A 14,011-nucleotide genomic window follows, 5' to 3' on the forward strand; every position below is an offset into this window, starting at 1 on the left:
TATATATGCCATGTCCTTTAAGGGTTCTGTGGCTTTGCATAAACTTCCCTCTGCCTAGGAAGAAGTCCAGCCATCAACAAAAGATGAGGAAGAGAACACAGAGTTAAGATATTTGCTTCCCTTTTTATTTGAAGGGAGTGACTTGTTAAAGAGACTAAACCAGTAAAAAGGGAAGTTAATGATGCATTTATTCAAAAATTCTTAAAGGAGGTAATTACTGGTGCAAAGTCTCAAGGAACTAAAATTCAGTCAGTAGTTGTAGAGATTTGCCATGGACTAAAAAGGGATATCTTTTCTAAAGAAATTGGATGAAAATTAATAAAGGTAAGAATGCCTGTAGGTATTTGAGGGGAGGGAATGGCCTAGATCTTCATAAGTATTATACATCAACAGGAGTTGAAAGTCTTTATTTTTATTTGCAAAGTATGAGATTAAAGAGCCTGATAGGGAAGATGGGTCACAGAATTCAAGAGAATGGTGTAGAGTTTAGAAGAACACTTTGGAGCATGAAAAAGGGCATTGATTAGGGTCCACAGGCAGCTTTGAGGACACAGTTAAAAATTCAACGACGAATGTATAGTAGTTCAAATTTGTTCAGCTGTATGATTTTTTTTTCAGCTGTCCTAAGCAGCCCAGGGGTAGACACGAAGAAAGCAAAAGGTTGGAATGGTCTACCATTGGAGGTTAGCTAGGCAGAAGCATTACAAGACAATAAGGGTAAAGGAATTACAAGCACAAAGGACAAGTAGTTAAAATGACTCATAGAGAAGTAATTCTGGGAGGAGCCTGACAACTGGAATACAATGAAGGAATCTGAGTTGAGCTGTGTGAGATGGAAAAACAGATGTTAAAAAGGTAAGGTAGTAAACATATATACAAAAAATTTTTAAGGAGTAAGACATAAATAAACACAAGTTCTAATATTTTCTTCTCAACTCCAATAGAATCGTGTAGATGCCACTCTGGAGACTGTGCTTTAGAGACAGATATGAGTGTTACGCAATGCATTGGAAAGGCATAAAACTGACATAATTAAAAAGCTGGAGCTGTGTAATTCAGCTATGAGAGAAATGATAAAATCAAGTCTTTGACTCCTCAGAGCTTTAGACTGCGCTATATACATATATATAGTGAAGCTCTATCAAGGCACTGCTTCACAATGAGGTTCCTTGCAACTGCAAGAGAATCTAGGCAATGACCATATAAGGCTTATTGAACATTGAGGTACTAGATGTGTTCCCACTTTAGCTAAAGAAAATACCCCTTCAGTGCAGCATAGCAAGGAAAACAAGCCCTAATTTTAAAATGATGATCAGAAGTTTAAACAATGATATGACAGAGTTTCTCCTTCCTAAGCAGCAGAAATTGTCTCTTGTTAGTTGTACCAAAAATTGACTCACCTGAATAAAATGTGTTGATTTTGGCAAGTTCCTTTTCACAGGTTTGGAAAAATTTTTCTTCAAACTTGGCAAAATACCTCTTTACCGTGTCCTCATCTGTAACTGAAAGCAAAGAAAATAGTTAAATTTGATGTCCAGAGGCCAATTAGGAAAACTGGGGAAATAAATTTAAAATTACTACTTTCTTAGTCTTCAAAATGACAATAAACACATTTCTTTGAAAAAATGAACTATGAATCATATTAAGAAAAGACTAAGCAAAGGCCTCTTCACGGGAACACAATTTTTAAAAATTAAATAAGACTCTCTAAATCTCTGCTCTAATGAATATATGTGGTGGAGAAAATAAGTGTTCTAAGACTTCAGAAGGGAAACACGCCACTGTAGACAGAGGTGATCAAGAAAGATTCAAAGTGGTGGCAGTTGAAATGAGTAGGATTCTGCAAGAATAGATTAAATATTTCAGGGGAAAAAAAAGATGCAAGAGCAAATGAAGACCTGAATACATAATATGTTTCTGGAAAAGGTGAGTTGATTGTTCTAACTATACTAAATTGCTGTCTATTCATTTTTACTTTAGCTGCACCAGACAAAGAGAAAGAGATGCAGACTGATGGTTATAAAAATTATATATTCTAAACCTTCAGCTGTGGAGTAAGAACATAATTGAGTTGAGTTAGTGGGTGACTATGCAAGTGTGATAAATGGTAACTACCATCTTAAGGATAAGGAGTGGTTTGGATTCTAGCAAACTGGAGAGCACATGTCCATCCATGTGGTGACATATGGCCCAGGTTGTCAGAGCTTCCAATTTTTCAGAAGAAGCCATAAATCTAGATATTTTAAAAACACTTCATGGGCCAATCAATATGTCTCTGCAGGCTGGATCCACTTTGTGAGTTCTGTCATATAGTATTATTGATTTACTGAATCCCATAAATACAGATTATGTAGGCAGCATCAGGAACCCTCAAGCCTAAAAGGATATGTTTCTTGCCCAAGTGAGAGCTGACTGGACTCCAGAAAGATCCTATTTCTGGATCTTTGGGGCACTAAATTTGAAATTTCTATAAAAAGTATAGATTCTTTTATGTCCCCCAGATGTCCCAAATCTTAGCACAACCTGAGAAACCTTTAAATAATTCACTTGTCCAGGAATAAGAGAAACAGTGTTTCCCTAAGTAATAGGCAACACACACACACACATGCACACACACAGTCATTCATAGTACCATATTTTAAAGAAAAACAAAAGTTTAAAATGAAATTCTAAAAAGCATGTTGAATCTATTGATCTGAATAACACAGATGTAAAGAATTAGTACTCTACAAACCTTAACATATATATGTAATCTATCATCTATCTATCTATCTATCTATCTATCTATCTATCTATCTATCTATCTATCGATTTCTTTATTTCATATGCTTTAGAACTGAACAGATAATTCAGGATTCTACTGATTTTGCAGTAAAGAAGGGATCCCACTTTAAGCTCCTCATGTAAGCTCAGCAATTTAAGTAAAATAAAGGCTATTGCTAGCTATCCAAGGCCACTGACAATTATTTTTCCAAGAATAAAGCAGGTCAACCTTTTTAAAAAGCTAACCTTGAGTTAAAAGATGCTCCATGGTAACGGATGCTGTTTTTACGATAGCATTTAGCTATAGCTGATTTAAAATAAGAGTAATATCTTACTCTACTTATCACTTTTTTTTCCCATTTTTACTTTATTCTCTATTGTATTGCTAGGAAAGAAAATCTAAAAGCAAAAAATGGGCTTGGTCATATTTACTTTGTTTCCCTATTAACAGACAACTTCTATTAACCTAACGTGATGCAAATAAAGCTGTTCAACAAAGTGATTTAAACATAGCTTCTGTTTTAAAAAGAATTCTAACATATATTAATGTTTATATGGAGATTATATATTCAGCAACATCAACTATTTAAAATATTACTAATAATCTAGAAACAGAAAAATCTAAAAAGCCTGAGAAACTAAAACATATGTAATAAATTTTATGTATTAAAGTATAAACATTCTATCCATAAAACCAATCTCATATGACTTGTTCATTTCCTCAATTTAGGGACTGTTTTATCTAAAATACCAGCAGTTTGTTACCTAGTTTTCTAGTTCACATGTAACAAACCAGAAGAGGTTAGAGTAAGGTTACAGCAACACTAAGAAGTAATAGTAAACAGGAAAACAGAAAAAAAAAAAAACTACAGATAAAAATAGCAAGACTAGCTAGCAAAATAAATTAAATGAAGGAAAATGTTCCTGTCCTCTCATATTTCAAAAGACACAGTAATCAACTGCAATTAGAAGCATACTGTTGCTAAAGGAATTAGAAAAACACAACAAAAAGACCAGAAGATAACATCCAGAAGTAAATCTGTACATTACACAGACATTTAGATTAAGATAAAGAGGGCTTCAATCAGTGAGAAAAGAATGGACCACGTAACAAATAGGGTTGGGTCAATTGACCATCCATTTAAATAAATTCTAGATGGAGTAAAAGAAAGAATATTACAAAATACTAGAAAAAAATAAATAACTTTATATGGAAAAAGTCTTCCTAAACACGACACAAAACAGAGGCCATAAATGGAATGACTGACATTCTCAGAAAATGAAATATCTCCATTCTACATCATAAACAAAGTTAAAAGACAAGACCAGGAAAAATTTATCTGTAACATTTAAAATAAAGAATACACATGCAAAAATGCTTTCTAAAAAATTCTTACAAATCAATATTAAAATGATATTCCATACGAAAAATGTACGGTAACTTAGAGTAATTCATAGAAAAATACAAATGGCCAATGATCGAATAAAAGGATGTTCAACATCCTAGATATCAGATAAATGCGACTTCAAAATAATGAAATACAATTTTTCAACCATCATATTGGAAGCAATTTTAAAATACTGATATTATTTTGGCAATGGTGAAGTAAATAAATGCTCTCACTCCCTGTTAGTGGAAATGTAAATTTGTCAAGCCTTTAAGGAAGATAATCAGACATTTGCTCTCAAAATTTTCAGTGGGCTCAATCCCACATGTAAGAAACATATTCTAAAGGAATCTCTGCACAAATAGATATATGTGCAAAGATATCTATGCATCATTACTTTTAATAGTGATAAAGAAAACAAAGTGATGTCCAACAAAAAAGGAATAAATAAAATACAATAATTTCATATAATACTATGTAGCCATTTAAAAATTTATATACAACATGGTATGCATGAAAATCCCAAAACACAATGGTGAGAAAAAAATTTAAATATCAGAATACATGTAGCATAATCTCAATTATGAAAAATATGTGCTTAATATTCATATGTACATTCATAGAAAAAAGATTGGAAGGATGCATACCAACTTTGAAAAAGGAGTAGGTATGACAGGGAGTCTTACATTTTGCTATCTACACTTACTGTATTGTTTGAATCCATTACAATGAAATGTATTCTGAAGGATAAATAAATCATATTGTATAAATAAAGGATGTTATTAACTAGAAGAAAAAGAGAAACATGTCACACCAAATCTTTAAATTACACATAGTAAAACCTAAATAGCACAGCTAACTGAAAAGAGTAACTATATCAGAACTTAGAAGTACAAAGAATAATTAAGCCATTTGCTTCAGTTAAAAGTGAGTAGAATGCTGACTTACGAAATATTAATTCCTACTACAAAATGCTTCCTATACCATATATCCTAAAAATTGTTAGAAATCAGTAACTCTAAATTGGAGGAACTGAGAATTTCACCGTTTAGAAATCACAAAGACTAATTCCCTTGTTTTATAGGTGAAGAAATACAGGTGCAGAGTGCCTAGATAACATGAGGTTTTCCACGCCCCGCTTCCAGTAAGAATATAAGTTTTACAGTTTATAGAGACTCGCTGTATTTTCTTAATATAAAAACAAGAATATTACATTGACTGCTATGTGTTACATGAGTGTATGAACTGAATTGTGTCCTCTATCCTGAATTTATAGGTTGAATCCCTAATCCCCAATGTGACTGTATTTGGAAATAGTTCCTTTGAGAAGATAACTCAGGTTAAATGAAGTCATTAGGGTGGGGACTTACTCCAATAGCACTGGTGTCCTTATAAGAAGAGTAACCGACATCCCTCTCCCTTCCTACCTCTCTCCCCTTGGATGTGCACACTTGACAAAGGCCACGTGAGAATCAAGATAGCCCTCTGAAAGCCAGGAAGAGAGGCCTTAACAGAAAAGCCAGCACCTTGATCTTGCACTTGAAGCCAAGACACCCAGTCTGTGGTATTCTGGCGACCCTAGCAAACTAAAACAATGAACTTAACATGTCCTGAATTCAATAATTACTCACAAAAGACGAATCCTAGTTCAAAAAAAGCAAGCATAAATAAGTGCAAATGTTAGCAAAATGTATCAACAATTATAAGATAAATATCAACAAAAAGAAAAAGACAAAGGGGGGGAAAAATCTAGAAGTAAGACTCAGAGAACACTGCTGTAGAGAACCCTTTGCTCTGAGTTAAATAAATACTAATTCAGTCAGTTATAAGAGAGAGAGAGAGAATGAGAATGAGTTAGGCAGAAATTTTTCTGTCATTTCTATTACGGTCTTATCTTTACTTCGCATTTGTGGATGCCAGGTAATTTCTTTCTTACTTCCCTCCCCACCCCCCAATATTAACAGCAAATAACCCCAAAAGTACTAATCAAGGTAAAATATCCCTACTGCATAGCAACCACTAAGTGCTTTTTATAGCAATTTTCAGGAATACTTTTATTTTTATATCATAAGTGTCATCTTACTTTCACATAAAAGCTCTCGAAAACCAATTCTTTAAAACTACTATTAACATCTTCAAATATTTTGTATGTTCCTTCAAATTTTTGTTGCTACTTTCACTTTTCTTATTTTCTAGATCTGTGAGATACTGAAGGTAGGGATTATTATCTTTTTTATTTTTCTAACTCTTATTACCAAGATAATGTCTGGTACACAGTATGTGCTCTATGCATTATTTTTTGAACTGTAAAGGCTGAAACAGTATTAATACTTTTCATGAAAATTATGATGCTTTATTAAAGTCTTTTTTTAAATAAAGCTCCAATAATTGGATATTCATTTGCAAATGAAGTTTGCACCCCTACCTCACATCATATACAAAAATTTGTCTCCGTGGATCAAAGATCTAAATGTAAAAGCTCTCAAAAGAAAAAAGGCATATATCTTCATGACTAGATGAGGCAATCGTTTCCCAGATATGACACCAAAACATAAGTCATGAAAGGAAAATCTGATAAATTGGACTTTATCAAAATTAAAATTTTTCTGAGTTTAAAAGGGCACTATCAAGACAGTGAAAAGACAACCACAGAATGAAAGAAAATATCTGCAAACCATATATCAAATAAGGGCCTAGTATCCAAAATATATAAAGAACTCTTAGAACTCAGTAATAAAGACAACCCAATTAAAAATGGGCAAAGGATCTGAATAGACATTTCTCCAAAAGATATACAAAAGGCCAGTCGCACATGAAAACTTTCGACATCATCAATCATTAGGTAAATGCAAATCAAAATCGCAATGCTGCTTCATACCCGGTAGGATGCCTATAATGAAAAAGACAAGTAATCAGAAGTGTTGGCAAGGATGAGAAAACTTGGAACCCTCATATACTGCTGGTGGGAATGTAAAATGGTGCAGGCCCTTTGGAGAACAGTTTGGAGGCTCCTCAAAAAATTAAGTATGGAATTACCATATGATTCATCAATTCCACTTCCAAGATTATACCCAAGAGAAATTAAAACATATTTACACAAAATCTTATACACAAATGCTCATAGCAGCATATTCACAATGGCCCCAAAGTGGAAACAATCCAAGAGTCTATCAACTGATGAATGGATAAACAAAACATGGCACATCCACATAATGGAATATTATTCAGCCATAAGAAGGAATGAAGTGCTATATTACATGCTGTAGCACAAATAAACCTTGAAAACATAATCAAAGGGAAAGAAGCCAGACCCTAAAGACCACATATTGCATAATTCCACTTATATGAAATGTCCAAAACAGGCAAATCCATAGAAACAGAAAGTAGATTAGTGGTTATCAGGGGTTGGGGGAGGGGAGAATGGTGAGTGACGAAATATTCAGGAATTAGATAGTGGTGATGGTTGTACAACCCTGTGAATATATTAGGAACCACTAAGTTATGTACTTTTAAAGGGTAAATTTTATAGTATATGAACTATATTTCGATAAAAATATTTTTAACTTTAAATTTAACACTATAACAGAACACACTGATACAATAAAGCAGATTCATTTATTTATTCAACAAATTATTGTGCCTATTAGATGCTAGGTTCTGTGCTAAATGCTGGGGATATAATCATGAACAAGACAGATGTGGCTCCTGCCCTCAGAGAGTTTGCATCCTAGTGGCTGAAGCAGAAAGAAACCCACATAAATAAGCAAACAAAGACTTACAAACTTTAGAGTTTTGTGAAGGCAACGAACAGGGTACTAAGATAGAGGGTACATACTAGGATGGACAACTATCCTTTTTGGCAGGCTAAGGGATGGTCAGAAAAGACCTCCCCTTAGGAGATGATGTTTAATCCGAAACTTGAACCTAAAGGATAAGAAAGAAAAGAGGTAAAATGATTTCCAGTAGAGGGAATAGCATTTTGGAAAAGAAACTAGGGTGCCTGAGGACCTGAAAGGACAAAATGGGACTGACAAAAGGTAAGGTTAGGAGGTAAGATTAGGCAGGTAGGGAAAGAAATGTCTTTACATGCAGGAAGGCCACGTTGAGGAGTTTGAATTTTACTCTAAGTGTAATGTAAAGTATTGAAGGGCGTTAAGGAGGGGGGAAAAGTAGAATTAGTTTGCTTTTACTAAAAGATAATTTAAAACGGCATTTCCCAGGTCATTAGGTATATAGATAAAGAAGAATTCCAAGGAATTCAAATAAGTTTGGGATATATAAGTATAAACAGAGTTAAGTTGATCTCTTTAAGATAGTTCTCAGCTGAGGACAACTTTGCCTCCCAGGAATCATTTAGCAATGTCTGGATGCATTTTTTGGTTGTCAAGCTGGGAGGGTGTTACTGGAATCTAATGGATAGAGGCCAGGGATGCTGCTAAACACCCTACAATGTCCAGGACATCATCCTCTCTCCCCACAAATGTCAACAGTGCCAAGCTTGAGAAACTCTGTTTTAAGGCAAAAGCAGCTTTACTTTGCTAATATATGTTGTTATTATTCTATGAGAAAGAGACATAGTATATTTTGTTTCCCAAAGTTATTTCTAAGAATACACTCTTTCTTGGTTGGGTGAAAGGTGAATGGCAGGGTAAAGATGAGGAAAAGGGTGGAAAATATCTATTAAAATTTCCAGGAACACCATCCTGTGCAACCCTAGTTTGAGAGACACTAATTTTAATATCACCACCACCTCTTTGCACTTTTATTAATATTCTATATACAATAGTGACTTCTTAGCTTTTCAAAAACTACTCATAAATGAGAGAAATGATAAATAAAAATTAACATGTGACTAGGTTCCATCAAATATAGGAAGAACATCCAGCACTATTGGTTTTGTGCTTTTATGATAAGGTTTTTATAAGTGTGATTTACAAATTAAAAATAAATAACTTGAAATTCTGTTTTTCCCCAAATGCTACTTCATCAATAGATGGGTGAATTGTATAACGCACGTGGCAAAGATGATTTCAAACATAAAAGATGTTTACTCTACAATCACTGGTATAGTAGAAATAGAAATAATCGGGAGTCATTCATTCAACAAGTATGGAGCGAACCAGGGAAGGAGGCGGGTGCTAGGAATACAATGATAAATAAAATACACATAAACTCTGCCCTCAGAGGTTACTCTCTACCTGAGGAAACAGACTTTAATAAAATAATCACACAAATATACAAACTGTAATATAAGTTTTGAAGAAAAAGTAAAGATGAGAAAAAACAGCAGGGGAGGAGAGGTGTGAGAATCTCTGAAGAAGTGTTATTTAAGATGAAATCTGAAAAATAAGTAGGCATTGGCTAGAGTAGCAGAAGCACTCCAAGCAGCAGGAACAGCATATAACAAGATGCTGGAGAATACACTGAGAACTGGTTGCCAGAGGGGAGGGGGTTGGGAGGAAGGGTAAAAACGGGGAAGGGGATTAAGAAGTACAAACTTCCAATTATAAATAAGGCAGGGGACATAATGTACAGCGCAGGGAATAGAGTCGATAAATATTGTAATAACTATGTATGGTGACAGGTGGTTACTAGACTTATCTTGGTAATCACTTTGTAAGGTATATAAATGTTGAACCACTATGCTGGACACCAGAAACTAATATAATACTATATGTCAATTATAATTAAAAATAAATATGTAACATAAAAAGAAATGGGCATGACACATTTGAGAAACTGAAGAGGTCTGTGTGACTGGAATCCTGGGAACAAGGGGGATAGTGGTAGCAGTTAAACCTAGACAGGCAAGAAGGGCTTGATCAGTTAGGGATTTTCTCCTATGACCAATGAGACAGTTTTGAAGGATTTTAAGCAGAGGAATAATTGTGATCAGATATGCTTTGTAAATGAGGGACTATGAGGAGACCATATACAATCAGATGTAGTATAGACATCAAATAAGAGATAATGATAGCCTGAACTAGGGTGAAGGCACTAGAGATAGAGAAATAGAAACATTCAAGAGATAGTCTGGAGGTAAAAGTTAATAAGTTTCAGTGACAGATTTGACATGGTTCTGTTGCCAGCTACCTGTATTAATCTGAGTAAGTGACTCTCTGGCTCTGCGTTGTCTCTTTAATAAATGAAGGCACTTCATTTTCACTCAAAACAAACAACTGAAAATGATCTGACTTCAAAAAGATGTTCCCCTGTTAATTACTTACTTTCTCAACATATATACCAAGTATCTGAGTATTTCAGACTACAGATGCTCCTCAGTTTGCGATGGGGTTATGTCTCTATAAACCATCAGAAGTTGAAAATATCTAGGTCGAAAATGTATTTAATACACCTAACCTACCAAACATCATCACATAGCCTCACCTACCTTAAATGGCCTCAGAACACCTACCTACATCAGCCAACAGGCAAAATCATCTTGATGCCACTGGCAGCATCATGAGAGACTATCGTATCACATACTGCTTGCCCAGGAAAAGATAAAAATTCAAAGTATAGTTTCCATTGAACATGTATTACTTTCAAACGACTGTAAAGTCAAATAATCATAAATAGAACTATCATAAATTGGAGACTGTATGCATTCCTTTGTTGTAGGGTCAGAGAAGCATGTGGTGTAACAAAATTCAGATTTAGTAAGAGACAAAGCTTTATTTTATAAAATCAGGGAAAGGTCATTTGAAAGGGAACTCCTTGACTGATGGCAATTATTCAGGCAAATCATTTTCAGGAATTAGGATATACGAAAGATCCGGAAATGGATTCCCCTAACAGAAAATAAAAAAGGACTTTTTTTTTTTTTCAGCACTGTTCTTCATTTAACCAACATGACGAAATACTAGTCTGTATACAAATGACGGTATTTTTGAATTTGCTAATTCTGTTAGCCTAATATTTCATATAACTGGAAAGTATATGCCATTATTTAAAGCTGTCTTGTTAATCAAATCTATTTAAATCTACCTTTAGCTAAATTATTACTAATCATAGTTCTTTTTCACTTCTGCAAAGCAACAGGTTATATATACTATTAAGACTGGAGTTACTGTCAACCAAATACAAAATATCTGATGATTACCCAAGATGAATAGTACTAGTTTAACTGAATTTTTAGTCTCTTTTTTTTCTGCAAAGATGAGTACAAAACGAACTATAAGAATTAAAATGACTCTCATTACCTATACCAGGAACAAAGCTTTCAAAGAACTACAGTTATGTAACTATTTCAGTTCTCTGTGAAGTGGCAGGCATGTAGCTAAAAACAGAAGACATTTATAATGAACATAACATTGATATTCAAGTCAGATACAAAAAGCTGGGAAACACAGGTTTCTAACCAAAAAAAGTACCGAAAAACCAAGGTATGTTTCACTCTTTGTTCATTCTTTAAGTTTCATAAACTACATCTTTGTTGTAAATTTCCTCACAATTCCTGAATTTTATTGGTTTTATAGCAACATAACAATAAATAAGTAAATAAATAAATAAATAAATAAATAAATAAATAAATAAATAAATAAAAATTCTTACCTCAAATTCCTTCAAAGCCAGAGTTTTATATGCTTCCCTCCTCCTCTATATTCTGAGACAATTCAGTATCCTTCAAATTAGACTAGATAAACAGCCACTGATACAGAGATTCTTTCAATGACTGATAGAATATTAAAATGCATCCCAGAATCATATTAAGATGAGAGAACAAAGGAAAAGTATATAAAACAATGAAATTAAGGAAGTGAATAGCTGGCTATTAAAGTGCAATTTTTGCAAAAGCTTAGTAATTTTATATGTTTCTATTTCCTTGAAGAAAAAAATAACATTCAGTTTAAAAAACAAATAATTTCTGACCCAAAAATCATAGTTTGGGCTCTTAATTATGTATAGACAAATTTACCAGAACAACCCTGAGCATACTTAAAACATCAAATTATTGAGTAGAAATAGTTTATATCTATTGGGATAAGGAGTAAATTTCAGCCACAGAATAGGAGAAAGGGTTCTAGGAAACTGAACTTTGGGGAGCTAGAAAAGGGGAAAAGCTACAATGAACCTTATGTGTTGGAGTGGAATCAGATATCATCAGTGTGAACTAAGGATTTTTAACATATATGTAGACAGACAGACATAGAAATATAGATGAGTATATGCAAGAGTTAATACACACACACATATTTCCTGGCTCTATCTGCTGTCAGAGTGCAGAAGCAATGATACTCTAATAACAGAGAACACAACTAGCACTGGGATCTTGATTTCTAAATATCGTTCTCCAATAAGAAGAGTCAGAGCTCTTAGGAAAAGAAGTTGATTTCAAGGCTGGAGCAGGGAAAATACAAGATGAGCCTGGAACATCTTGTGACGCCAGAAAAGAAATTTTTGCAAAAGGAGGGAGGAATGTCAAAATGATATAGGAACCAGCCTAAAGAAGCTCCCAATGGCCGAAGCAATAAAATAAATAATAGTATTGTATTATAATACACAGAATAAAACAAATATCCACAGGTCCATATTGCTATAAACAAATGAATAAATCAATAAATATGGGAGAAACAGTTCTCCCTTACAGAAGAATTCTGAGAGAAAACACAAATCCACAAAGGAACTGAGCACTGAAGCAAAAGGCCACTCCAAGGACAACTGCAGAGATATGTTAGCTAATGAAGCAATAAACTATCAAAATTCAACAGTATTTCCATATAAACATAGTAATAATCTCAAAACCAAAATGGTTATTATTTAAAAGAAAGAATACTGAATTAAAAAAAAAAGATACAGATGTCCTTCACCACAAGTAATTTGATAAGCATGCTCTAAAAGTAGGTCTTTGTGCCCTACTGCCAGGAGCATCAAAGTTGGCCTGTTTTTTTCCTTCCAGTGATCCAGCTATTCTGTTCTTTCAATTCTATGTAACATCCTTCAATAAATCCTCATTTTACCTCAAATTCAATTGCTTACAATGAAAGAACTTAACTGATAATCATTTCTACACTTAAAGAAGAACATATCATACATCCATAAAGGTGAATAATTTCTACCTACATTTAGGATATCTGTCACCAGGCGAATAACAGTACATGTTTAGGAATCAAGATAATAAAGCTTAACTTCTCCTTTTAGGCAACTTTAGTAAACAATTCAGATCTTAAAACAAATGAGTAAACTCCTTAGTATAAATGCAATTCTCTTTAGGTGACTTAGTTGTTATAAACTCAATTCATCCAACTGTCTTTTAGTTCTCATTTGTGTCTTATGCCAAATTCACTAGACTCTGTACAGCTCCTGGCTCCCATATTTCTTTCAGGGGCCTGAAGTTAGTATATACTTGTAACTTAGTAAGTGCTAGGAGGGATCATAATCATTCCAATAAGGATTACACCTGACAGTAAGAGGTATTTAATCTTACCTCTGCTTTGTCAACCTCAGAGTAGTAATTTGCTCTTTTGCACAACAGGACATGCTCTGTGTGTACAAGGTTGCAACTCCACATCCACCATGTTTAACTCTGAACATGCACTAGTACCTCAATGACTCTTCCATAAGAAAATCAGACTTTTGTTTAACGTTTAAAAAGCATCAAATTAGGACATAGTTCCACAGTGTAGTGGTTAGCATATATGCTTTACACGCAGAAGGTCCTGGGTTCGTGCCCCAGTGGAGCCACAGTCCATGGTCTATGGCCATGCCACCCTAAACAAGCCTGATGTCTGATCTCAGAAGCTAAGCAGGGTTAGGTCTGGTTAGTACTTGGATGGGAGACCACCTACGAAGGTGCTGTAGGCATAAATAATAATAATAAATACAAAAAAATAAAAATAAAAAGCATCAAATTAAGGAAA

The 14,011-nt window shown here is 34.0% G+C and overlaps 1 protein-coding gene across 1 annotated transcript in view; it reads right to left on the reverse strand.

Moving 5' to 3' along the window:
• The window catches only part of XPR1 (xenotropic and polytropic retrovirus receptor 1), a 125,813-nt gene that overhangs the window by 52,289 nt on the left and 59,513 nt on the right, over positions 1 to 14,011 (reverse strand). Inside the window, exon 3 of the mRNA XM_039881347.1 lies at positions 1,401 to 1,502. Within this exon, the coding sequence (XP_039737281.1) occupies positions 1,401 to 1,502 (102 nt within the window). The remainder of the gene's footprint in view (positions 1 to 1,400; positions 1,503 to 14,011) is intronic.

The sequence above is a fragment of the Pteropus medius genome, unplaced genomic scaffold (genome assembly GCF_902729225.1).
Source record: "Pteropus medius unplaced genomic scaffold, Ma_sr-lr_union100, whole genome shotgun sequence".
Classification (NCBI taxonomy): Eukaryota; Metazoa; Chordata; class Mammalia; order Chiroptera; family Pteropodidae; genus Pteropus; species Pteropus medius.